Genomic DNA, 26,180 nt, shown 5'->3' on the forward strand with positions numbered 1-26,180 from the left:
AATTCAGAAAAATAAAATGTAAAATACCATTAGTGTTATTAACCATTCAGTTTAACACAGTCATTTATATAAGGCAATTAGGAAGTTTCTGCAAAGGCATCTAAGTCAGGATAAACAGGAGTATATAGAAGATTTTATGTAGGAAGGACAGAGTAGGAAAGAAGGAATGGATATTTTTATATTAAAATACGCTCAGATATATGTTAAGAGCACAGTGTTTGAACTAGGTCTGCTGCTTGGAGCTGGCTGCTTTAAGGTTCACCAAAGACAACCCTTTCCACTTTCTTCCTCCAAAATTGGTTAATGATTGTAAGACAGGGGAAGTTCAGCTAAGATAGGCATTAAATTCAAGAAGGAGCACTTTAAGGCAATGGTATAAAATGTGTTCATTCTGTGGCCTGGCTGGATTTGGATTGCTTGAGAGTAGAATCCAGAGTCTCAGGCTCCACCCTACACTGATGGAATCAGAACCTCTGAGAGTGATGATGCCTGGGAACCTGGGTTTTAACAAGCCGTCCAGGCAACTCTATGCATAGCAAAGTCTGAGAAGCACTGCTCTGGGACAGAGGTCACCAAACTTTTTCTTTAAAATGCCTCATAAAAAATATTTAAGGCTCTGAGGGCCATATGCTCTCTGTCACAATTACTCAACTCTGCCACTGCTGCATGAGACCATGGCCATGTGTCAATAAAGCTTTATTTATGGACAACAAATTTTGATTTCATATAATTTTCACGTGTCATGAAATAGTCTTCTTTTGCAAAAACCATTACTGGATCACGATGTACAAAAACAGGTCATAAGCTAGATTTGATCACAATTTTCCCACCTCTGCTGCAGGACATGCAAAAAACATCAGTCAGGAATGGACTATAAGTATCCATCAAGGTGCATATAAAGCAAGAATGCTTAAAAACTGATCCCGAGGAGGAAAAGAAGGATTGATTCTGATACAGTAATTAATAGGAAAGACCCAGTAGTAAAAGCAATGATCCACTCAGACCTGGACAAAGAGAGGTGTTAAAGATGCAGCAATGTAATTTAAGTGGTGAAATTGGATTAGAAGAAAATTAGTAAGGCACCGAGTACACATCTGATCATAGTAGGTAGTTTTTGGTTCTCGCTTCTAATTCTCATTTATATTCGGGAAACCTAAACCCTAATCCTAGCTCTGGCAAATCCAACTGAGTAATCTTAGGCAAATTAGTTTCCACATCTACGAATCAAGGCGATTACTTTAAATAAATCTTAATTTTCCAAAATTAAACTTTTAGGATTCTGAAAATGAGGCATATGCAGAGCCGACAGACCTTAAACTTTAGGATGCTATAGAGTCACACAACAATTCCGTACATGGCCTGTAGGCTACACTGTAGCAATTATCTATAGCACACTGTTGTAAACGTTAATAAAAAAGTTTAAATTTACAGTCTTATAAAGTATGTGCTAAAGAACATGAAAAACAAACTCACCAAAATCAGGTCTCTCCTCTACTCAGAAGCTTCCAATGAATCTCCACACCCTCTACCCTCTGAGTAAAAGTCAAGTCCTTCCCGGGCGCTACAAGTTTCAAAATGAGCTGACCCAACCTCCATATAAACCTCACCACCTTTTCTTCTCCCCGGTTCACGGCCCTTCAGTCATTGTGGCCTCCACAGTGTCTAGTCCTGAACACACTAGGTATGTTTTACCATATGGCCTTTGCCCTGGCTCTTCCCTTACCTGCAGTGCTTTTCTGACAGGTAACCATAAGGTTTATACCCTTATCTTCTTTCCATCTTTGCCCAAGAGCCTACTCAGTGAAACCCACCCAGAATATGGAGTGTAAAACTACAACCAGCCCCCACCATCCTGCTCTATTTTCTTTCCCATAGCTGTTACTACCTTCTAGTCTTACTTATAATATTATTATAACTATTTACTGTCTCCTGTGACCTGCCATAATATAAGTTGCTTCAGAGTAGCAATTTACTTGTTTCTTTTACTCACTGGTACATTGTGAGTACCCAGAACAGTGCCTGACATGAAGAAGGCCCTTGAAAAATATTAGTTGAATAAATGAATTAATGTTTGCAATAATAGAAAGTAAATATCACTTTATTTTTAATATAGGCATAAAATATAGCAATTGTATGACTGTAAATAATTTTAGCATAGCTTTTAATACAATTCTACCTTTCCCGAAATAACAATGTTTTACTCACACTATCTTTTTCAGATCTTAAAATTAGAAATTTTCTTGTCAGTTTTCTCAACTGCCCTGATGTTTGGTGGTAAGTACAGAAACCAGAATAGTACTCTCCATCACTGTCTCAATATTTTAAAGTTGTTCAGTAAAAGTATGTTTCACATTCAAGTGTAGGTAAATTTTGTGTTTTAATCATTAGCTGCTTTAAAATAGAAGACAGGGATTTCCCTGCTGGTGCACTGGTTAAGAATCTGCCTTCCAATGCAGGGGACACAGGTTCAAGCCCTGGTCCGGGAAGATCCCACATGCCGCAGAGCAACTAAGCCCGTGTGCCACAACTACTGAGCCTACACTCGCTCTAGAGAGCCCATGAGTCACAACTACTGAGGCCGCGTGCCACAACTACTTAAGCCCGCACACCTAGAGCCCATGCTCTACAAGGAGAAGCCACCACAATGAGAAGCCTGCGCACCGCAACAAAGAGTAGCCTCTGCTCACCGCAACCAGAGGAAGGCTGTTTGCAGCTACGAAGACCCAAAACAGACAAATAAATAAATAAATAAATAAATTTACAAAAAATAAAATAGAAGATAAAACATAAGAAGAGAAATGTTAAACACGAAAGCACGTTATGATTCCAAGCATATACAGTACCTACATTTTTAAAATATTTATTTAAATTTTAAAAGCAAAAATTATGTTTTCTTCTTTTTAGAAGAAACATTTATTCTACAAATGCACATCTAACTATTATAAATACAGTTTATGGAATTTTGTCTTAATCTACATACTCTTTTAAAAGGATCATCATTGCTGCTATTCTTTGATAACTAGACTGCCTTGTTTCTGCTGCTGGAAAACTGTATTATTTTATTCTTCTTTTAGGATAAGGATATTATCTCAATGATCTATCTAATCTAAAATAAAACTATGTACACTTATTGTCTTGCTTGCCTCGGGTAGGTTATTTTGTAGCACATTCAGAAACATCTACTAAGAATGGTAGATGATGCTGACAGTTTCATTCATTTTAAGTTCCTACCACTAAATTAAAAATTGTGAACAAGCAAAAAAGCAAACGAAACAAAACAAAAAGAAACAAAAATCAAAATTCCTTATTTTTATAAGAAGCCAGGGAAAAAAAAAAAAAAAAAGAATATCCTCTGCCCCAGAACTATTTACACTTCTTTTTCTCTATTTACCCAAAACATGTATTTAGAAGTTAAAAGTAAAGTCTTCCACGTTAACGTCTATAAACCCCTTTTATTTGATCTTCTTTGAGATTTCTGCAGGACTTGATATTATCAAACTTCCTTGAAATGTTCTCTTCCCTTAAATTTCCTGTCACTCAATTTCATGGTTTTCTCTTCATTTTTTGTATCTCCCTTCTTTCTCCTTTTCACACTTGACTTGCCGGACTCTTCTACAGATTACCAATGTTTATGAAACTCTCTTACTCAATTTATTCATCCTGGGCAATAACAGCCTCCTCTGATTTTAATCAGCATCTTCATGCTTATGACTTCCAAATCTGTTTTAAAAAGATCTTTCTCCTGACCTTTAGGATATCCAAACTATGAGTCAACTCCACATGGATGACCCACAGTCAACCAAATCAGCATCATCCAGGTCCACAACTCTCAGCATACACACACACACACACACACACACACACACACACACACACACACACTCAAACACACCAATCTGCCTCCTCTCAAATAACCCATATCACAACAAATAGCATCACACTCCACGACACTGGCACAATTAGAAAACACAGCATTACCTCTTCCTTCTTACTCTAATCCCACATGCCAAATCAACCTTCAACTCCTATCAATTCCACCTCCGAACCATTTCTGGGAAATCAATTGATTTCATTCAAGTCCGCACTGTCAGTCTCAGCCTATTTCCGGTCCTCTGTTTCTATCTCTGACCTAAACTACTAAAAGAGTCTTCTAAATGGTAAGCTAATTCCAGTACCCTATCAGCTCTGCATTCCAGCTAGATCTTACAAAGTTAGTCCCCTTTTTCATCCACTGAACTCTACCTCTAGACTTTTTTACTATGGATCTCTATTAGGGGGCTTCCTTTAAGGAGTTAAGGTAGCTGTCAATCTATAGGAAGATACCCTTGGCTGGTGGAGAGGAATATGGGTGAAGGTATGCCTATGGCTCAAGATGGGGACAGTAATAAATATTTGGAGATCACATCCATTAGTGTATTTGTCCTATTATATTTTTCATCAATTCTTTTCCATGCCACTGCCTGAGTGTTTAAATATGGGTGGAATGCCATTCAATATTCACTCATATTACTTTGTTATAAATCATGTAGTCTCTAAGTAAAAGTGACTCTGTACTTCCTCAAGAGATTAACCTAATCTCTCCTATAAAGTGATTTTCTTAAGCTAGAAGACTTCAGTTAAAGCTGTGGCATTAAGATTCATTATTTAATTTTATTCCATTAAAATAAATTGTTCAAGCAAATCTCTTTTTCTAAAATGGAAAAGTTTTTCTTTAAAACGCTTGGACTATTTTTACACAGAATTTAAAGAGCAAAAGATTTCCACTGTTATTGAAGTTCCAGGAGTAGATTATCTCAATTACAACACTCACTTAACAATTACTTGAAGTTTTGATACCTGTAGAAATAACAGAGGCGTTTACAGTCAAAAAACAAAAGCTGCACTGTGGTCAGAATAAAACACAGTCATGGAAGATCCAATCACAGCCCGTGACTTATGCAATTCCGGAGCATTAAAACTACTATTAAGTGTGTTCTGTATTTTGCCTGTGGCTCACTTAAAAAGACTAAGAGAGCCACACCAGTGTTTTCTGCTCTTCAGTGGTAAATTGGGGATGATGTAAGAGCTCTTTCCACATAATCCTGCCAAGCAAAACCAAAGTATAATACTAAGAAAAAAAAACACAATTTCTTTATGGAAAAAAAATATTATAGGATAACCTTCAGAGTAATGTATTCTTTAATTTACATCGGTATTCAAGGTAGCAGCATTCATCATCAGGAAAGCAAAACATTACCAATACATTTTAATTTATTTAACTATCTGTGATTCATTATATTGTATAGAACAAGTAATTTCAAGGGATGCAAATTATAAAAATACACAAAATAATCTTTGACTTTAAGGGGAAGAAGTTATGTGATTAAAATAGCTAGTTATCTTGAAAGGAGTTGAACAGAAAGGGAATCTTGGCCCACTCAGACACTTTTCTCTGTATAACACCCATAGATCCTGTAGCCTCAATGAGTCTCCAAAACCAGGGGGTTGGATAAAATGATCATTAAAGCCTTTCAGTTGAAAACATGTATAACTCAACCAATTACTAAATTTAAAAGCCATCTTTATGTCTATTAAGAAATGTGACTATGCACACACACACACAAAAAGCATTTCAAGATTTATTTCTTTAAGAGAATTGAGAACATTAAATTCCCAGAGAATTCATTTTAACATACAATCAGTACATGTTCCCTATTACATCTAGGAGAGTGGTAACAGGCTGATAATCTAAAAAGGTAAAAGACAAGAAACATGTGTTTTATAAAACAAAACTTATGAGAAATGAATCATTCTAATCATAGCAGTTTAAGGACTGGACTGGATAGCACAGCTCTATGCCTATTTTGTTATTTCTGTATTTCTTTTCTTAAACAAAAATGTTTCTGAAAATAAAAATAGCTCTTTATTCTACCTGTCTTCTAAGCATTTTCTTCTCGATTGCTTTAGAGGAGACTTACTGTTGGCAAGTTTGAAAAGAGAGAAAAGAAAGGTTGATATGCCCTTCAGTAGATTTTTAAGAACCCCCTTTTCAAAGCCACCATCTCATTGATTTATCACTGCCATTTGGTGCAGAACAATTAACAGCTGAAATAAAATTGACTAATGCAGAGGCTTTAACAGATTTTCCATTTTCTTTCCTTTTCTCCCTACCTTGCATGAATCACCAAAAAATATTAAATTCACTGTCTATATTATTAGCATCTTAGAGGATTTAAAGTTTCCTTTTCTCCACTATCTGGCTTGAATAGTTAGTCTAGGCATTTTTCACTAGTACTTAGACTGTTTATGGAAAATAGAAAGGAAAGAAAATGTCTATTAGAATGTGGAAGGATTCTTTCAGCAGGGATACTGAGAAACTGAAGAAAGATACAGAAAAAAAGAAATCAAGAAAATAACAGAAATTAACCACTTACAGTTAGCATTACAAAATTCCTGTAATTTAGGAAGAAAAGACTCTCCATGGAGACTGAAAAATTGGATCTCTCAGAAAAACATAGTCTGCCACTTTCCTAAATAAAATTTGTTTGATATAGAAATTTTTAAAACCCAATTCCTCAAATCAAATAAAATTTTAAAAACTCACCCAGGACAATCCAAATACAATTGCATTGCATAAAATTAGTATCCTTCTACTAATCAACCCACCAATATTTATTAATTATCTATTACATGCTAAGTATTATGATGGGTGCTACAGGGACTACAACAAAGTAATAAAAATTGGTACCTTTTGTTCAACAAAAACCTTCAGAAAGTTTTAAGTCAGTGAATCACGAATGAAAAAATAATGATAGAAAGGGTTTGATTTAGGCTTTCCAAGAAGTAGAACAATGGGTACAATGGAATGATGTAATGAATGAAAATAAAAAGCACCAGACAATTTAAAGAGAAACGAATTTAGAAGAAGAGAGATTTTGTAGAGGAAGATAAGGTAAAGCAGAGTTGGAGCTAGACATAAGAAAAACTGGAAAGCCTTAGGGACTAGACTCTTCAGCATGAGAACAACGAGGAGTTAATAAAGGTATTTTAATTGGAGAGACCCAAAGTTTTGCTTTAGAAAGATTAATACCAATATAGTGTCAGCACCCATGATTAGGTTAGGAAAAATAGAGATGCAGGGAGTCTACGTGAAACATTACAGAGAACTGAGGTTTAGGTCGCATTATGAAAAGGGCAGTAGCAGAAATAAAAACAATCAGATAAAAACTCATTTTAAAGGAGACATTCAAAGAATTCAGGAACTTGTTAGATGTAGGGGTGATGGCTGGGAAAGAGTAGGAAAAGGAATTCTGTTTTAGGTATGAGTTTAAGGTGATGTACATCAACATGGAAATTTTTAGAAGGCAGCTGGAAAGAGGGCTCAGGGCTCAAGAAAATGTATCAGAACAACATGCAAATATGAATTAAATACATATACACACATTCAGAGAGAGGGGAGAATGCACATTCATGAGTTCAGCACCAATAAAGATGATCATAAAAAGCCCTACTTCACACCATATATATAATCACTTCCAAGATCCCTAAATACTTAAATTTTAAAGGAAAATCATAAAATGTTTAAAAGAAACACAGACAAAAATAACCTCAGAGTTGGGAAGGGTTTCTTAAAATGTTTTTCTAATCTGTACGTGAAATTTCAATAAAATCATCAACATCAAAGTTAAAATTTTGTCTACACAACTATAACAAAAGTGAAAACTTAAAGCCAAACCTGAAAAAAAACAAGTTATTGTCAAATGATTAATATCCAGACTAAGTAATGTTTACCAACTGATAAGAAACAGATAAAATAGTAGAAAAATGGGCTAATGACATAAAAAGGCACTTGAAGAAAGTAGAAACACAAATACAAACATCTGAAAATCTTCTCAACCTCAACAATACTCAGAAAAATTCAGAAAAAGAATTGCAAATTTTGATTACAATTTTACACCCACTCCATGGAAAAGGAAATCTGAAAAATCTAAAAATACCTTTCTGAAAAATCTGAAAATCTAGCAATATCAAGTATAGTTATTTTTTTGATAAGAATATACAATAATAGAAGTGTTTGCACCATGCTGGTTGGAATGCCAATATTCAATCACTTTGGCAAACAACTTAAGGTCATCTTATCAAGTCGAAAATGTATACTCCGTATGACTTTGCCATTTCACAGCAAGAGAAGAGTGTGTACTGCTTTCACAGCAAGAGAAGAGCATGTACCTGCGCACAAAGACAGATGCACAAGAATGTATGCACATGCACAACATTTCTTTGTAACATAGCAACTAGGAAACCCAAGAGCTACCCAAATATCCAGGCAGAAAACTGGATAATTACTTTTAGCATATTCAAAACCAGAATACAATACAGCAGTGAAGAAGAATACAGCTACACAAAAAACATAGATGTTACGGATATTGAATGTTGTGGGGTTGGCAGCAGCAGTTAAGTGGCCCAAGATGCACAGAGCATGATACCATTTATATAGCATCTCAAAAATATTAAAAATTTAATAAAATGTTTGTTTTAAGTAAGTCAAGGTAAGAAAAAGAAAGTCTGAATGGAAAGAGACTCTCAGAAGGGTCTGGTGATATTACTTCTGTTGATTTATGGGTACATGTACATTTGTTTTACTGTTCTTTGTATCTTGTGCATAATCATATTTTTATAAAATATTTCATTAAAATAAATATTAATAAAATAAAACTGACTAAATATTCAGAACTGCTTACATTTAGAAGAATGAGACAGAAAAAAAGACCAGAAAAGGATAAAGATGAATAAATGTTCAGAGACGTTTAAAAAAAAAAGGATAGTATAGGCTTTTAGATTTAAGGAAGAAAAAGAGAGTCCAGGAATGTCAAATGTTACACAGAAGTCAAGGGGAATTGGAACGGGAAACAAATGTTAGAGACATCATCTCAAGACAGTAATTTTCAGATGCATGAAAGAGAGAACAACCAAGCTATAAGGTATGAGAACACCTTGAGAGGAACCTGAGGCAGCAAGTAACAACCACGCTCTGCAGAAGCTGGGCTGTGGAGATAGCTACGCATGGAAGTACAGCACACATTGTTTTCAGCTGGATGAAACTTTGCATGTTTGCAGAGAGAGGGGCAGGCAAGTGGGCACATGGGACATATTGGGGTGGGCCTGGAGAGAGGAACGAAAGACACAGGAGAAAGGAGGTAACTGTAGAGATTATATGTCACTTTTAAATAAATAATATTATAATCTTGGGCATTAAAAAATGATAAGGTAACTATTCCCTAAATGTCTCACTCAACAGTCAGAAAATAGTCAATAGGCTATAAATTACACCTCTGCTACAGAATGGCTTCTTAGTTCAAAGAGTTCAACGTTCTCATCATTCCTTTTAACTCACCACAAGTCCAATCCAACTGAGCACTCCCTAGACTTTTAAAATGGGTCTTATTAAAGGGTATGGCAGAGCATCACTTCTCCCACTCCCCAATTCTCCTAGCTCCTGGTCCAAGGACAAGATTGTCTCCTAAGAGGGACATTGTTTCCGTTGGGACAGGGGTGGTAGATGCTACTGGGCCTCCGGAGCAAGGCTGAAGGCAGAGAGGGGCGAGGGAATCCAGAGTCTAGGAAGAGTCAAGAGTCTCTGGGAATGACCCAAACAGTAGGGAAGTGTCAGAGACCAGATGCAGAAGCCCTGGTCTACAAGGGAGGCTCTTGGACCCTTCACAAAACAACAGCTATACAGGGATGCAGGGAGCTGCTCTGTAAAACAGCTTGAACCTCCTCCCACTGCAGGCACTGCCTCCAGACTCTTTTACATCAGAAGGTGTAATTAACTTCTCATGGCCCTAACTGTTTTGTATTGCTGAAGGAGAGAACGTGGTAACACTTAGAAATTAAAGCAATTTTGTGTTGTGATAAAAAGCCCAAGTGTCTCTCTTAATGCATATGATTCCCTCCAAATTAAAATATTCATCATTTTAGTAAATTTCTCCTTCTCCTCAAAGTTAACAAACACCATTTTTATAGAAAACTTCCCATTTGATACTAATTCACCCCCTCCAGGCAATATGATCACAAATCATGGTTTAAGTAATCTCCCTAACCACTGTCGTTTTAGTAGTGGCAATGAGATTGAAAAAATAAAATAAAAAGTTCCATTCTCTGCTTCTACAAACCAGTGTCATCCATTTATGTGACAGCTAATCGGAGATGCAAAAGTGATGGACGAGGAACAACGCTTTCTTTTTCTTTCTTTTTTTTAAAGTTAAGTGTGCTATCCCCTGTCTTGACTTAACAAGCACTATCCTCTACTAAGTTAGTTATACTCTTTATAGGCTTTTACTTGAAGAACAGGGGAAATGGATTGTGCCTGTCCTTCTGATTCCCAGTTAGCACATAAGGTAGCTGATAGATAAAAGATCTCACCGGGTGTAAAGATGATTTGTTAGGAAGGTTTACGTTTCTGAAGTGAGAAGAATGTTTCTGCAACGTGAGCGCTCTCTGAACTAGAGTGGGGTTCAAGGCTGAAATTCAATTCAGGGCATAACCTCTTGACAAGGTAGCCCACTGACTTTAAGGTAGTAGAGTGATAACTAAGAAGCAGTGGATAACTTTGCCTCCTCTATTACTTGCTTGACTTTCTTCCAAAAAGAACCCTGACCAAGGAAAATCCAAAAACAAACTCATTTAAAACTTCTGTGCCTTGGGACTTCCCTGGTGGCGCAGTGGTGAAGACTCCACGTTCCCAATGCAGGGGGCCCGGGTTCTATCCCTGGTCAGGGAATAGATCCCAACATGCATGCCAAAACTAAGAGTTCCCACATCACAAGTGGGAAGCCTGACTGCTGCAATTAAGGAGCCAGCAAGCCGCAACTAAGGAGCCAGCGAGCCACAACTAAGACCCAGTGCAATCAAATAAATAAATAAATAATTTTTAAAATAAGTAAATTAAAAAAAATGAAACTTCTGTGCCTTATAACTCAGGCCCTTGACTCAATAACTCAGCTGGCTCCAAACTGAGAAATAAACAGCAATGAAAAAAAGCAGAAAGGACCTTTCACTGCATCACAAAGCTAGCACACTGACAATTCTCAGGGGCTAGCAACTCTGAAAAAGGAAATCTCAACGTGAACAAGGAGCTTCCAGCCGCCAATCAATAGGGCACTCCTGGTTGTATAGTGAGCGAATGCCATTTACTAACTGGGTTGTATTAAAACCAGCAGGCCCGCTTATGAACAGCAAGCCACTTTATTTTCCAGAGATCTTGGGTCATAGCATGCCCTTTTACGGCACAAGGAAACTTACTTTGTTGGCATATGTGACACAGAACTTGTCCAACTTGGAACCACTGGTACATAAAGCAAATAAAGGATTAGAAGCCACCCACTGTAGGAGATTAAGGACTTAACGGCCAGATGGAGAAGCACATCACCTGGACAGCCTTCATCCTTTATAATAAAGGAAAGTTCCCCTGCAATCCCAGTGGAAAGAATAAGCTTAAATGAACAAAATTTAGCAATTCTGTTGACAAAGGCAGAATCCTTGAATAGACATTTTTTTTCAAATGTGAGTTTGTCTGCCAAAATCTGATTACCTTTCATAATAAATAAATTTCTACCTAGCAGAAAGGGAACTAAATAACAAAAATATGCCTTGCCCCCCACAGGTCTTCATGCAAAAATGTCGAACATCACAACTTCAAGAGTCTGATTTGAACACATGGAGCTTGAATAATAGCAGTGTGGGGATAACCAGCAAATGCTGAGCTACGGTCCACCTTTGATCTGCTGAGCTTAGCCTTAAAAAGAATGACTTTTTAAAATCATCACTGTCAACACGCTGCTCTGCTGATTAGACTTTTCTGAGTGGTCCACAAACAGTTAGGAGTCAAATTAACAAACCAATCTCACCACCTGGATTTGGAAACTTCTGAATAATAGGGTCCAACCGATTCAACATCATCTGTCACTCCTCTTCATGTCAAAACCCTCCACTTCAGCCAGACCAGTGTGGCTGTCCCTTCACACAATATGATCATTCTCATTTCTGACAGCAGAGGGCGCTATCTATGGCTTGCAATGAGGAAACCTAAACCCCTTTTTACTCCTGCTTTTGCATACGCAGATCCCACTCCATTTTTGTCTGACCACAGGGCCTGTGTGTTGCTTCCTTCTTGGAGCTCCTTTAATAGCATTGTTTTCTTCACTCCTTTGGCCATTTAATTAAATAACAATACAAGACCGCCAATATGGAAGTTTCATCTCCCTCAGAAGATTTTTTTCCCCATTGTTTTATTATGGCATTTTCAAATATATATAAAATTAGAGATAACTGTATAACAGAACCCCATTTAACCATCACCTACCACCAAACTTGTCAACACATGGCCAGTTTCCTGACTGGACTCTATATTCCCTAAAGAAAGGTATGAAATTGTTTTCATACTTGTTTGTTTTCTTCCAGAGCCTAGATTAGTGCCAAGCATGTAGTAACAACTCAATAAATACTTGGTTATGGAAAGGAACTGAAATCCAATCCACTAAAGTTCTGAGCTGGCCCTTAAGTGTTCAGCTTACTTCATCCAATCAATTCTTGACAGACAAACAGTAAAAATATTCAATGTTTTTAAAGAAATATTAGCAAATAATAATAAGGAAAAACTTCCTGAGATACTGCATGGAAGTGAAATAACTATAACCTTACCCTTATCCCATCACTTAATATTTAATCAGCAAATCAAATTTTCTTTTGAGACAGAGACTGAAAAATCATTATCAATAAAAAAACAGACAACCTGATACATAAGAGAGGAACTAGAATTTACCTTTAGGGGACCTAACTCAATTCTACTAGCAACATGACCTTAAACAAGTCACTTATCCTCTCTCAGTCCTTATCTCTAAAATAAAAATAGTTCTCCTTTCCCTAATGACCTTAAAATGCTACTGTGAAGATGAATTTTTTTTTTTAATTTGTCAAACTGCTTTCAAAATACAAAGCACCACATAAATATTAACACTGTCTTTATGGCACACCCGGTCCCTTTTCAAAGAGGTTCTATAATCCACTTGGGGGCACAAAACATAAAACTCTCTGAAATATTACAAGCTAAATGTCTAAATAGCAATGTAAGCAATACAGATATAAGGAGAAGTGAAGTGACTAACAAATGCTTCATGGTAGAAGTGGGCATAATGTTGGGTCTTAAAGGATTAATAGAACCTGGGCGAGGCAAAGAAAGAAACAAAGGCATTTTAGAAGGTATATATATATATAGTATATAATATATATTATATAATACTTATATATAAGGTATACATATTATATATAAGGTACATAGTATACATATTTATATATTAAGGTATATATATATATAAACATGATATATATATATATATATATATATATATCATGTTTACATTCACACACACACGCAAAGTGCCCAAAGAACAATTAGAGCATCTCGCAGTTTGACTAAAGCAGAGGGTGCCTGTAAAAAAATAACGGTAAAGAGATTGGAGCAGTTGACTGAGGCTAAATTATGAAGGACCTCAAATGAAGGCTAAACATTTTGACTTTAAAGGAAACACTGGCAAACTCTGAGGAGGTCAATATCAGCAAAACAGCATCCCCCCAAAAGTAACTGATTTATAATAGAACTGAAGGCAAGGGAAACAGGGAACTGTTACCATTAAGAGGGGACACAAGCAGAGCTGTGACTGGAGAGTAAGCAGTGAAAAGACTAAAGAAGAATATATATTTGGAACATTTCCAAGATGAGACCAAAAATGAGTAAATAGAATCCCTTTATAAAAATCTTTTTAGAAGTGTTGAAAGTCTTTCCTTGGATGACAAAGCTCCAATAACTAGAACCTGCCCGTCTCATCCTAGAAAAGGTCTCCTTTGACCACTCCTCCACCTGTCCTCTGTCCCTCCACGATGCCAATCTCCCCAAATTTAGGGCCTTGAATTAGCTGTCTGCTCTGTTTCTGCTGCATTTTCCTGATCTTTGTGTGCCTGGGTCCCTTTTGCCATTCAGCTCTCCAGGTGAAAATCACTTTCTCCAATAGTTTTTCCTGAACCACCTGGTCCAAGATCGTTTCCAGAACTCTAATTCTCACATTATTCTATTTTAATTTTTTAGCACTTATTGCATTCTGATATTTTGCTCATTTATTTATCTATCTGTTTCCCCCCCACTCCCACCCCTAGAGTAGAACTCCTGGGAGAATAGGAACCTTGAGATTTATTCAGAACTGTATATCCCCAGCAGCCAGAATAGTGCTTGGCATAGACTAGGTTGCTTTGATAAATACTTGCGAAAGGGATAAATTAATGAGTGATTCACAGTGACATACAGAGAGAAAGTCAATGTTGTTGTTGCTATTCCAGGGCCCCTACCTTCTTCAGGCTTGGATATTCTACTTCCCTAACATGTTGTGACAGAATCCCAAATCTTTTCAATTCTATCTCTTTTTCACTTTGCTAGCTTTAGTTGGTACCTTTCATTTGTAAATAAGAGCTTTAAAGAGAATACTTTGAGGGTTTCCCTGGTGGCGCCGTGGTTGAGAGTCCACCTGCCGATGCAGGGGACACGGGTTCATGCCCCAGTCCGGGAAGATCCCACATGCCGCGGAGCAGCTGGGCCCGTGAGCCATGGCCGCTGAGCCTGTGCATCTGGAGCCTGTGCTACGCACCGGGAGAGGCCACAACAGTGAGAGGCCTGCGTACCGCAAAAAAAAAAAAAAAAAAGAGAATACTTTGAGGCTTTCATTACCTCATAAAACACATGTATAATTAGTAGACTAGCTATCATCCCATATTGTAGGGACTGAAACTCAAAAGGTCACACAAAAGAGTCACTCAGTGAACAAGGACGTGATGATCAATGGACCTGGGATTGAACACAGACCAAAAGCCTTCTAATTTAAACCTTTACCCAATATATAAAATGACCTCAACTTTATTCTCTACCAACATAAAAAAATGAGACCATCTACTTCTACTTCTCATGCAGCATATCACAAAACCTAATGTTATAGACATACTCAAAAAATAGTTATTTGGTTATGTATTTATTTGTTTGCTTGTAACTACCCCTCCCCAAAGGAAGTGGGTGGATAATACGAGGGGAAAACATAAAAGAAAAAGAAAACAAACAGAAACCAGAACAAAAACAGGACAGAAATTCACTCTGATATTTATGGGGCTAAACTGACTTCATTCTTTCGTAAGTTTAACATACTGAATTTCACAACCAAACCAAAAGTGTCCTTTAATAAATATTAACCCAGAGAATCGCTGTATCTGTTCCCAGGCATTATATTTGTGCTGCTCTTGCAAAACTCCAGGATCTAAAGATGTTTAAGTTTGAACCAATCTTTGATCTCTAGGTGCTAGAAATTTTCCATTCTCTATTACTTTATTGAATTATTACTTGGTATAAATTTATGGCTATACACCTTATTTTTTTATTTTTGACAATATTTTATTAAATACATAAAATAATTTTAATCAATATATAGGGTAATACAAAATAACTCACTCAAAAATTTAAATTCCTGGGGCTTCCCTGGTGGCGCAGTGGTTGAGAATCTGCCTGCTAATGCAGGGGACACGGGTTCGAGCCCTGGTCTGGGAAGATCCCACATGCCACGGAACAACTGGGCCTGTGAGCCATAACTACTGAGCCTGCACGTCTGGAGCCTGTGCTCCGCAACAAGAGAGGCCCCGATAGTGAGAGGCCCGTGCACCGCGATGAAGAGTGGCCCCCGCTTGCCACAACTAGAGAAAGCCCTCGCACAGAAACGAAGACCCAACACAGTCCTAAATAAATTTAAAAATAAATTTTAAAAAAATTAAAATTCCTCAAATTAAGTTAACTCAGTCAATAAATGTATTTGTTTATAATCTGGGTGTCCAGTCATATAGATGTTTTTAAAATATAAGAATGTAAATATAATGTATACATCTTATTTTTAAGCATAAAATGAGAATTGATTTACTGCTTCCAGAAAGCTGAGAAGAATGATTTTTTTCAAAGATCATTCAAAGAATATTAAGGATCTAAATCTCATCAAGGAATTCCAGTGGTGTGCGCAGTGGTTATTTATATAACTAAATGCAGAAATAACATGTAGCAGCTAGTTTTATAATGACAGCTTTAAAAATACCTTTTGAAAATCAAAACAGCTAAAATTAACCATAATGTCCACTAGATTACATAAGTGGATGTTTTAATTTACAGTGTCCAAAGTTTGCTTTCCTTTAAATTCCAACTTTTATTACTAACAACAGAATAATCAAAAGGAATAGTACAAATATGTCTGACATTTCCTTTATATTTCCTCCCTACCATACTCTTTCAATTGAAAAGCTTATGCTAAAATAGATAATTACAACCTTTCCTTTTTCCATTATGTTCTAAGAATGGAAACTGAAATCACCACAGCAGAAAAGTTAAATTTTAGATAAAAACATAATGTCACCCAGCTTAGTTTTGTTTTTCCCTTGAGGAAGCGATATTTTGTTACACACCACGTACAACCTAAAATAAAGAAAAATCAGTCTTTGACATGGAAATGGACAAAGAGGTCGCATAGAAATTTAGATTGTACAGAAAATTAAAAGCCCCTGGCGGGGGCGGGGGGGAGAATTCCAATTAACCATCAAAGTCAGCAGACAAAAATCACTGAACAAGGAATTGATTTTAAATTGTTATCTATATTTTTCTCATTGATATGGTATTGCATTAATAAATGGTACAGCATTGTCAGATTAAACGGATTAGAAGGAAATGGTTCTTACATTTTTGTGTGTTTGGCTAGGAATCCTACCCCAGTAGTATACATTTTTTTTTTCATCTTGGTATATGAAGACCAGCCCATTAATGTATGTAATTAATGGATACTGAGGTATGGGAAACAAGGAATTAGTAGTGTGTTAATTTGGATTCAACAAGCTGGGCTGAACGCAAGTGAGTGAGCAAGCGAGGTACGGGCATCTCTTCCACTCTTTGGAGCATCTGTCTTCCCCAGTCCCCTTGGATGAAATAAACTCCTAAGAAAAAGTCATAAGCTGAACAAACACTGCCTAACTCTGCTTACTGCTCATTATTTTTCAATCTGCTATTAAAAGGGAAGTGCATTAATTTCATGGAAATATTTCTCAAAAGAATTAGTGAAGGGGGGCTTCCCTGGTAGCAGAGTGGTGGAGAGTCTGCCTGCCGATTCAGGGGACATGGGTTCGTGCCCCGATCCGGGAAGATCCCACATGCCGCGGAGCGGCTAGGCCCGTGTGCCATGGCCGCTGAGCCTGCGCGTCCGGAGCCTGTGCTCCGCAACGGGAGAGGCCACAACAGTGAGAGGCCCGCGTAGCGCAAAAAAAAAAAAAAAAAAAAGAATTAGTGAAGGGACACTTGACAGCTCCTGCTACACTAAATGAAAACAGGTATGATTTAGTAGAATAACAACAGACTTCTGTCATCTGCTTGCAATAATTACTGTGTTAACAGGACTCTCTTTTTCATTCGTTTACATTTGTTTACACACTGTAAGTTTCATCAATGAATCAATGCAAACAGAGTCCAAAGGAACTTTTGTTTTATAAGAAAAGCAAATCACCGTCGGGAAACAGAGAGAAGTCATCCTCATAGGATGATAAGTTTTAAGAAAACAATGACCATAATAACGTGAAAGTTTTTTCAATCCTATTTGGAGTACTTTAAATGAAACAAATAAGGAAACATTAAGAGTAAAAATGAGCAGCAAAAAGCTGCTTTGTTAACAGCCTATCAAACAGAAGGTATGGTGCCAGTGTAAAAATGAGCCAAAATGCCCATGTTAGGCAATTACTGTTACCAGAACTAAAATAAGCCTACTTAGTTGTGAAGTTAGTTAACTTCAGATGTCACTGATACGGCTAAATTCCAAAATTTTAAAAGCAAGGTTAAATTAGTCAAGAGGAAAAGGGGAATAATTTCAACCACTTAAGAACCAGCAACTTGGTCCATGTATGAAGATAAGAAACAGTCACTTAGCACTTGATCAAATATTAAAACAAAGTAAAGATGACATATATGGAAGTATCCAGTTCAGTGTCTTATGCATGGTAGACACTCAACAAATTATCCTTCTTTCCTTTCCTTCTACTCCCTTCAGTCATTGACGCATTCTATTACAGTCCTATTTACATTTTCAGGTATATAGCTTTGTCTTCTCCCTGCAACTGGACTGAAAAATATTAATTGTTTCATTCACAGATAGATACGTATACTTTTAATTCTGCCATATGTCTCACATGTGCTATCTACAAACATGTGTTGAGAGGTGGGATTGACTGAAAGGTCAACAAAGATGTGACATGATATATTAGGATGCTTTGGGCTGCATAGGAGAATACTCAACTAAAAGTTGCTTTGAAAGTTATTATTGTTATTGCTATTGTTGCTGGTGTTATTATTCTGTCTGAGAGTAGAACACTGGCTCCTTCCATACTTTCCTCTGTTACCCTCAGTTATCTTCTTCCTCAGAGTTACAAAATAACTGCCATAGTGCCAAGCATCATGTTCTCATGCAACAACATGTATCTCTTTTTTAATTAGGGAATAACACCTTTCCCAGAAGTCTCCCAGCTGACTTTCCATCATAACTCATTGGCCAGAGCTGGTCACATGACCACTGCTACCTGCAAAGTAAGTTGGGAAAGTAAGTAAGGTGGGAGGGTACCTAGCCAACGTGGAAAGAAGTGAGTAGAATGACTATTCAACAGGAAATTAATAATATCTGCAATATTGTCATACAAGATAATGAGCCAGAGTCATTTATAATGGTTACAAATGAAGTTACAGCTATAAGATATACCTAGTGGTATGCACTGAATTGTATCCACTCCCACCAAATTCATGTGTTGAAGTCCTAATCACCAATGTGACTGTATTTGGAGATTGGACCTGTAGGGGGTAATTAAGGTTAAGTGAGGTCAAAAGTGTGGGACCCTAATCCAATAGGCCTGGTGCCCTTATAAGAAAAGGATGAGACACGAGAGCTCTCTCTGTTCATTATGTGAGGACACAGGGAGAAGGTAGCCTTCTGCAAGCCAGAAAGAGAGCTCTCGCCAGGAAACAAATAGACCAACTCTTTGATCTTTGGCCTTCACACCATGAGAGAAATAAATTTCTGTTGTTTAAGCCACTCAGTCTATAGTATTTTGTTATGGCAGCTCAAGCAGACTAGGAAAGAAAATCCATCTACAAAAGAAAAATCTTGCCACCCTCCTCTCTTCAGTGGGGCTCTACATGGTTGGATGAAGAGCAGTAAAAATTGGGAGCATTCCAAGAGCTATGGCACAGGAGTGATATCCTCTTTCCCACTCTTTGCATGGATGGTTCATGAGCATGCTCTAACTTCAGCTCCATCCTTCGAGATCAATCTTTTAGAGACTTTTTATTTAAGTAAACAGTCATTTGGTTTAAATCCCAATCTTCTTGGATCCAAAGCAGTAGTATCTCTGGAGTGTAACAAACATTCCATTGCCAAAATATCAGTGCAATGCATGTTAACATAAACTTTTAAAAAGGAGACAAAAACAAAAGACCCCATGCTTGTCCAGTTCTTACATTTTTTTAAACCAGTGAAAAATGTTAAGAAGAAAATGGGTGGCAAAAGTTCAGCATTTATTTCTCAGTGAATTAGGAGGTGAAGAAAAAAAAAAAAAAGGCATATTCAGCTATATTATCACTTTCCAATTTCAGGCCAAACCCCTGTAGTTTTCATCACACAACGTTTTTGTGATTAATGATGTGCACCCAGTTAATGGAAACCAGCAGTTTAGGTTTCCACTAATAGTTTTGGAAGTTATGTCTGCCTGCCTCATTTGGTAACAACCTCACTGTTCAGTAAGAAACTAATGGATTTAATCCAAGAGCAGAATTTTAGTTTTACACATACGAGACAGGTCAGATTTCCAGAGTGGAGAAAATAACACTTTTAGAGGTATGCTGATCTTCAGTTGAAATTTAACACTGAGATAATAACTCATAATGTTTGGGTTGCTGTTTTTTTTTTTTCTTTTTACTTCTGTTTAGAGCAATTAAAAAATTTACAGTACTTACTTAAGGCCTATAAAAACAGGAAGAATTAGCAACGTGTAACCATGGCAAATAAAATACATGTAATATGATACTTTCTATAATTAGTATACTGAGCTAAAAAGACATCTATTGCTTCTGAAGACACAGGTGAGAAACAGTTCCTTATATATTAGTTGTATCACTGCAATGCTTATGTCATAAATGTAATTTACATTTGCTTGTTGTGTTTCACTATAGAAAGTGTCCATTCCAAATAATGGTGGTTTAACAAAAACAATGAGGTACGGTGGAAAGCAAACTAATCTAGGAATAGAGAAATCAAGCAACAAGAATTATAGTCCCATTTCTGCCTCAAATTACTTTGGAAACAAGTCTTTTGTTTTCATTTTCCCCACTACATTTTAGATCTGCCCCTCTTAAGTCATTTAATAATGCTACATTGTTTCAAAGTTTTATCTACATATATCTCACCTTCCCATCTGGACTAGGCTCCTTAAAGGCAGACTCTACATCTGATTTACATTTTTATCTTCTACAGGGCCAAGCTAGACTGTAAGCTTCAAGAGAAGGAATTTACCTGTATATCCCCAGAGGTTAGCATGGTGTGACCTCATGCTAATAATGTGCCAAAAAATCAGATGTTTTAATAAACAAAAAACCTAAGAAAAAGAGAGTAGGGATGGGGAGGAATGAATAGGTGGAACACACAAGACTTTTAGGGCAGTAAAAATACTCTGATTCTGTAATGATGAATACATGTCATTATACATTTGTCTAAACTCTTAGAATGTACAACACCAAGAGTGAACCCTAAAATTAACTACAGACTTTGAGTGATTATGATGTGTCAAGATAGGTTCATCTATTGTACCAAATAGAGGTTCTTCTGTTGTACCTCTCTGGTGGGAGATGTTGATAATGGGGGCAGCTATATATGTGTGGGAACTGGGGGTATATGGGGAAATCTCTGTACCTTCCTCTCGAATTTGCTGTGAACCTAAAACTGCTCTAAAAAAAAACCTGTGTTCAAAAAGAAAAGAATAGCATGCTTTCACAATAGAAGAAAATGCTGAGCACTTATTAAATCCAATAGAGTTCACAATCTTTTTGTTTACTCATCATAACGTCAACCTAATTTATGGTAAACCTCTACTATGTGTCAGATACTTTTCTAAACACTGTGTATTAATTCAGTACTTAGAACAACCCAGTGAGGTAGGTACTGTTGTGATCCTCATTTTTCAGATGAGGAAACTGCAGTCAAAGAGATTAAGGAATATTCCCCAGGCTGCACATACGCTAAATAGTAGAGTCAACATTTGCCCAGGAAGGGCTGGTCCCAGAGACAAGGACCCTTATCCTGATCTTCCAGGTAACCAAAATTCATTATTCAGAAAATCATTTTTGCCTTCATTTCACAATTTCACGTATTTTTTTTTCAAATCAGAGGTTAAGTTTCTTGGGGTTAAAAACTGGCATCTCCTCATTATTGAATAGTCCACAGCTTAAGTAATTAAATTACCACATCAATCTTCTCTTTAGTCATCTGCTAACATGGAATCTCTGGGAAGGGAAAATCACACCAAAGGTGTGCTATATCTTTTTCAGATATTTAGTTCAACAGGAAAATGGAAAAGAGAAGAGTTACTTGTAAGGAGTATTTTGTTTTCACTCCCAGGATCACGGTTTTTATACAAAAGTTATCCTATACTAATTAAAGGTAGGAGCTCTCTCAGCCTATTTTCTTTTTGATTGCTTCTGTTGTTATTGCTAAAGTTGGGTGAAAAGGGGTTGTACCAAAGGGGTGGTCAGATAAGGAATGGCTCAAGCAAAGAAGAGAAAGGAGTCTTCACTAGACACACAAAAGAAAAATAAGAAGTTAAAAAACAAGGTTAAAGAACAAGTTTGAAGAGTGTAAGACCTCTGGAGAAGAGAAGCTGAGTAAACTGTGGAACCAAGGAGAACAATTTCTATGAATATCATAACTCTATTTAATCTAGAGTCTGAGAACATTAAAAATATGCAGTGTTTCTTTAAGAATGAAAGAGTAGGCTTATAACATGGCACATTGCAATGGCTATATTTTAATTTTTAAAAATCCATAAAGAGTCTGCATTAAGCAATAGTCAAAAGTTTTTCATGCTATTTCCTAATAGCAAAAATGCTACATTAATATAGTTGTTTCTAATTAACTGATATACAGATACCACTAGGTATCTAAATGACAAAATCGATGAAAACATCAATCAAGTAATTTATTGAGCACTAAGCACATGAATAAAAAATATTGTGCTCTGTTATTTGCTCTCATTGATTGTTAAGTTTTGCAAGTTAAGGAAAAGGATGTGGAAGCAAAGTAATCACTTAAGAAATGACCTATTGCTCAAATTTCAGTCTGCAACAAAGAGACATTTACCCACAGGTTCTATGTATTTAGCAATCATTTTCTCGAACAAAAGATTTCCAAAATGATCTCACTAGCCAGGCTGAAACTTGCACAGGTTCCTTTTGCACTGTTTGCTTTAAAATACCACAGGTACAAGTAACCTAGGCAGCTGTGTCATGCAAAATGAGACTGAACAAAGAAGCGTTCATCCAGCTCTTGGTACTATAACTCAACATTAAAATTAACATTCCAGAAATCTGTGCCGTAAGAAAATGTTATTGGGGGGGTGAGGGAGGGATGGACTGGGAGTCCGAGGTTAGCAGATGCAAACTATTACACGTAGAATGGATAAACAAGGTTCTAATGCATATAGCACAGGGAACTATATTCAATATCCTGTGACAAACAATAATGGAACAGAATAGAAAAAAGAATGTATATATGTATATATAACTGAATCACTTTGCTGTACAGCAGAAATTAACACAACATTGTAAATCAACTATACTTCAATAAAAAATAATAAAATAAAATAGAAACTACAATTTGGTAAAAAAAAGAAAATGTTATTAATATCAGTGATTCAAAGATAGATCTTAGCAAAAAAATAGGAAAAAGTAATTACATGTATGCCATTTCTTAGTTACAAAGGATCAGCCGTATGATACCACAGACACATTATTTGCTGGATTTATCAAAATCTACTTCTATAGGTTTTATTTTCAAAGATGCAACTAACAATTTGATTCTTTAATGTACCATCTATGCAGGTAGCAAACAACAAACAGGGTTGAATATATGCAACCTTACTCCAGAACCCAAATTTTTAATAATTTTGCTAGATTTGTTATCTGAGCTTTAATTTAGTTTAAGGAGGCTGAACCTGTCGACAGTTTTATTTTGCTGAATCAGAGCTTTTTCTTTTCAGTGTTATGTTAAGCTCCAATAGCAGATTCTAAAGAAATCAGTATGATGATAATGTGCTGTAAGGGTGACCCAGCAATGACAGTTATCAACCCACTGTTGTCATAGATGCGCCCATTAATCCTGCTTCAGTGCTTTAGCATTAGTTTCACACACCTCCACCCACTCACCTACCACATAAGCAGCCCGCCCAGAGCTATGCACCCTGAAGAAGCAGATGGCTCTCCAGGACTGAAGAGAAACATCTTTCTGTTCAGGAATAATGGAATCAACTAGTACCTAATAAAAATCCATTGAAATCTTCATAGACACATAACCCTGAATGGAGAACCTTACCTGTATGAAGAGACTTCTAATAAAATAAAAAATCAACTCAAAACAAAGCAATTAAAAGAATGCATTGATTTCCTCTCCCCTCTTCCCAGGAATAAAGATAAGCCTAACATGCTTTTTTAAAGAGCAGAAATAAAACTATTAGCTTATAAATTACTCACCGACAATAATAAAAAATATACCTTTACATAAACTCATTCCCATTAGGTTCTATAATAAGCTACGAACAGGCAAATCTTTTAAAAGTTTAAATTTCAAGATCTAACACAGAAGTGAACTTTCAGAAGAGGTAACTTTCTGTTACCAGGTCCTGAACCTTACAATGAAGATTACTGAACAACTTTCCAAACTGGTAAATGGACTTCTTTGGTTCAACCATATAAACTCTGTCACACAAATCACAATGTAGGTATTGACACTATTCATTGTCTGGTTTACTCATAATTAAATCAAATGTTTCTGGGGGGGAAAAAGGATCCAAAGACATGTGGACAACTTTTTTTGTTGCTTGCTTATTTTTTTTTTATAGTTGAGGCTGGAGAAGCCATGATAGGCCATGTAAGGGAGACTTATGAGTAATAATAAGTAATTAGAGGCAGTCAAGTGGCAGTGGGATGGAATGAAGCATTCACTTCATCACTAGAATGAAGACTCTAAACTCTTACTGAAATTCTTCAGTGCTACCTTTAAGTCAAAACTGTCCCCCACTCAAGTCTTGGTGAGGTTTTGTTTGCCTATTTTTATACTCCATGTAATTGACAAAAATATTTTAAAATTACTGAAAATGCCTCCCCCTTAGATAACATATTTCATGAAACACTATTTCATGTTTATTTTTCAAATGTTATCTTCAAGAAGCCAGTAAACCAATCCAGTCTGAATCGTACACTCAACTCAAAAAGCCTATTTCTTCCTGAACAGAGACATAGAAATATATCTGTCAATAAGCAGCTCTTTGCCAAACAACCAACAAATTTTGTACCTTAACTACATTTTTCCATATGTTGAAATATTTTCCCTACTTTGAAGATTTTGTGCCAATGTAGTCAAACATTTCCTCAAGCCTAACACTGGAGGAGAGCTAAAGAAACAATCTCTCATTCCTATGGGGCTAGTATTTACCTCTAAGTATTACATACACAGGGAGATCCAATGACATCAAAGCATGAACCAGAAAAGAACAGGTGATTACCTGATATTCATTGGGCCAAAAGGTGCTCACTGCTAGCTCAGCCCGAAGCCAGTCTCTACCCGTGAATCCAGTCACATTCCATATTGGATTGGCAAGAGGTCCTTTATTCACCCTAACCAATATGTTCAAAGTGCCAGGATTCAATCCTTTCTGGCTGTATAATAGGTAACTAAAGTCGATACAGTGAGTGTCGTTCTCCTTCATTGTAGGCAGCTGAAGTCTGGCTTTTTCTCCAGGGTCATGATCTGAAGAATCCACTATCATATAGGAACCTGAAATGACATTACATAAAATAAAGCTAAATAGATATATAAGCAAAAGGGGAAATATAATAATAGAAAGAAAGCTAAAATACTAATCTATTCTGAGTATCAAATTTAATTTTAAAAGACTATCTTCCAGAACAGAGGTATAAAAAGGTATCAAACAAGTAGGTAGATGAATTGAATTTATAGTGGGTAACAGACATTGTTCAAAGTACATAACATGTACAAGTTCATTTACTCTTCACAACATGTTATTATTCCTATTTTACAAATTAGGAAATTGAGGCACAATTAGTAACTTATTCTAAGTCAAAAAGACCATGTAGAGCCTGGTTCAAGTCCAGATCCCACTCTAAATAATCTCTAGTCTTGCTAAACAAAGGTCTTTTATCAAACAAACAAAATAAATAAACAAACAAAAGAAATATGTTATCGGCCTGGTTTACATAGGGAGTGTATTTTTCCTTTTCCCCATTCATAATACTAATGTAGAGAGGGGCTAAGAGTGCAAGCACTGGAATCATTTCTGATTTCAGATCCCAAGATTATCATTTATGCAAGTTGTGTGACCTTCTGCAATGGACTAGAACTCTGGACTTGTTCGGGGAATATGGATACTTTGCAGTGTAAGTGTGAGGACTGAAGTTTAACATGCCAAAACTTCTAGAGCTGAGACTCTGACACACAGTAGATTCACCTACTTGAAGTCTCCTCCTAACCTGTCAGCTAATCACCATTGCTATTGTCCCCAATTCAGTAATAGTCCCTAAGCTCTTCTAGAGCTGCAAGAAATCTGGTTTGAAAATCACTAATCTACTCCACTACCTTTGGCTTAAACATTCATTGGTAATCTATCATGAGGAGGCAAAGAACATAAAGTCTCAACCTCCCAATTCCTCATAGTTCCACCCCCAAACACACACTCCTTGCATGACAGGCAAAGTCATATAGTGCTAAGTATACATTAGCTGCTGATATTAGTCCTAGGACCTCTTCAGAAAAACAACCAGTTTT

The 26,180-nt window shown here is 36.6% G+C and overlaps 1 protein-coding gene across 2 annotated transcripts in view; it reads right to left on the reverse strand.

The window, feature by feature from the left end:
* The window catches only part of PTPRK (protein tyrosine phosphatase receptor type K), a 561,831-nt gene that overhangs the window by 327,322 nt on the left and 208,329 nt on the right, over positions 1 to 26,180 (reverse strand). For both annotated transcript variants that reach the window (XM_033867699.2, XM_033867698.2), the window contains exon 3: positions 24,901 to 25,172. In XM_033867699.2, coding sequence (XP_033723590.1) covers positions 24,901 to 25,172 — 272 coding nt within the window. The remainder of the gene's footprint in view (positions 1 to 24,900; positions 25,173 to 26,180) is intronic.

Source organism: Tursiops truncatus, chromosome 12 (assembly GCF_011762595.2).
Source record: "Tursiops truncatus isolate mTurTru1 chromosome 12, mTurTru1.mat.Y, whole genome shotgun sequence".
NCBI lineage: Eukaryota > Metazoa > Chordata > Mammalia > Artiodactyla > Delphinidae > Tursiops > Tursiops truncatus.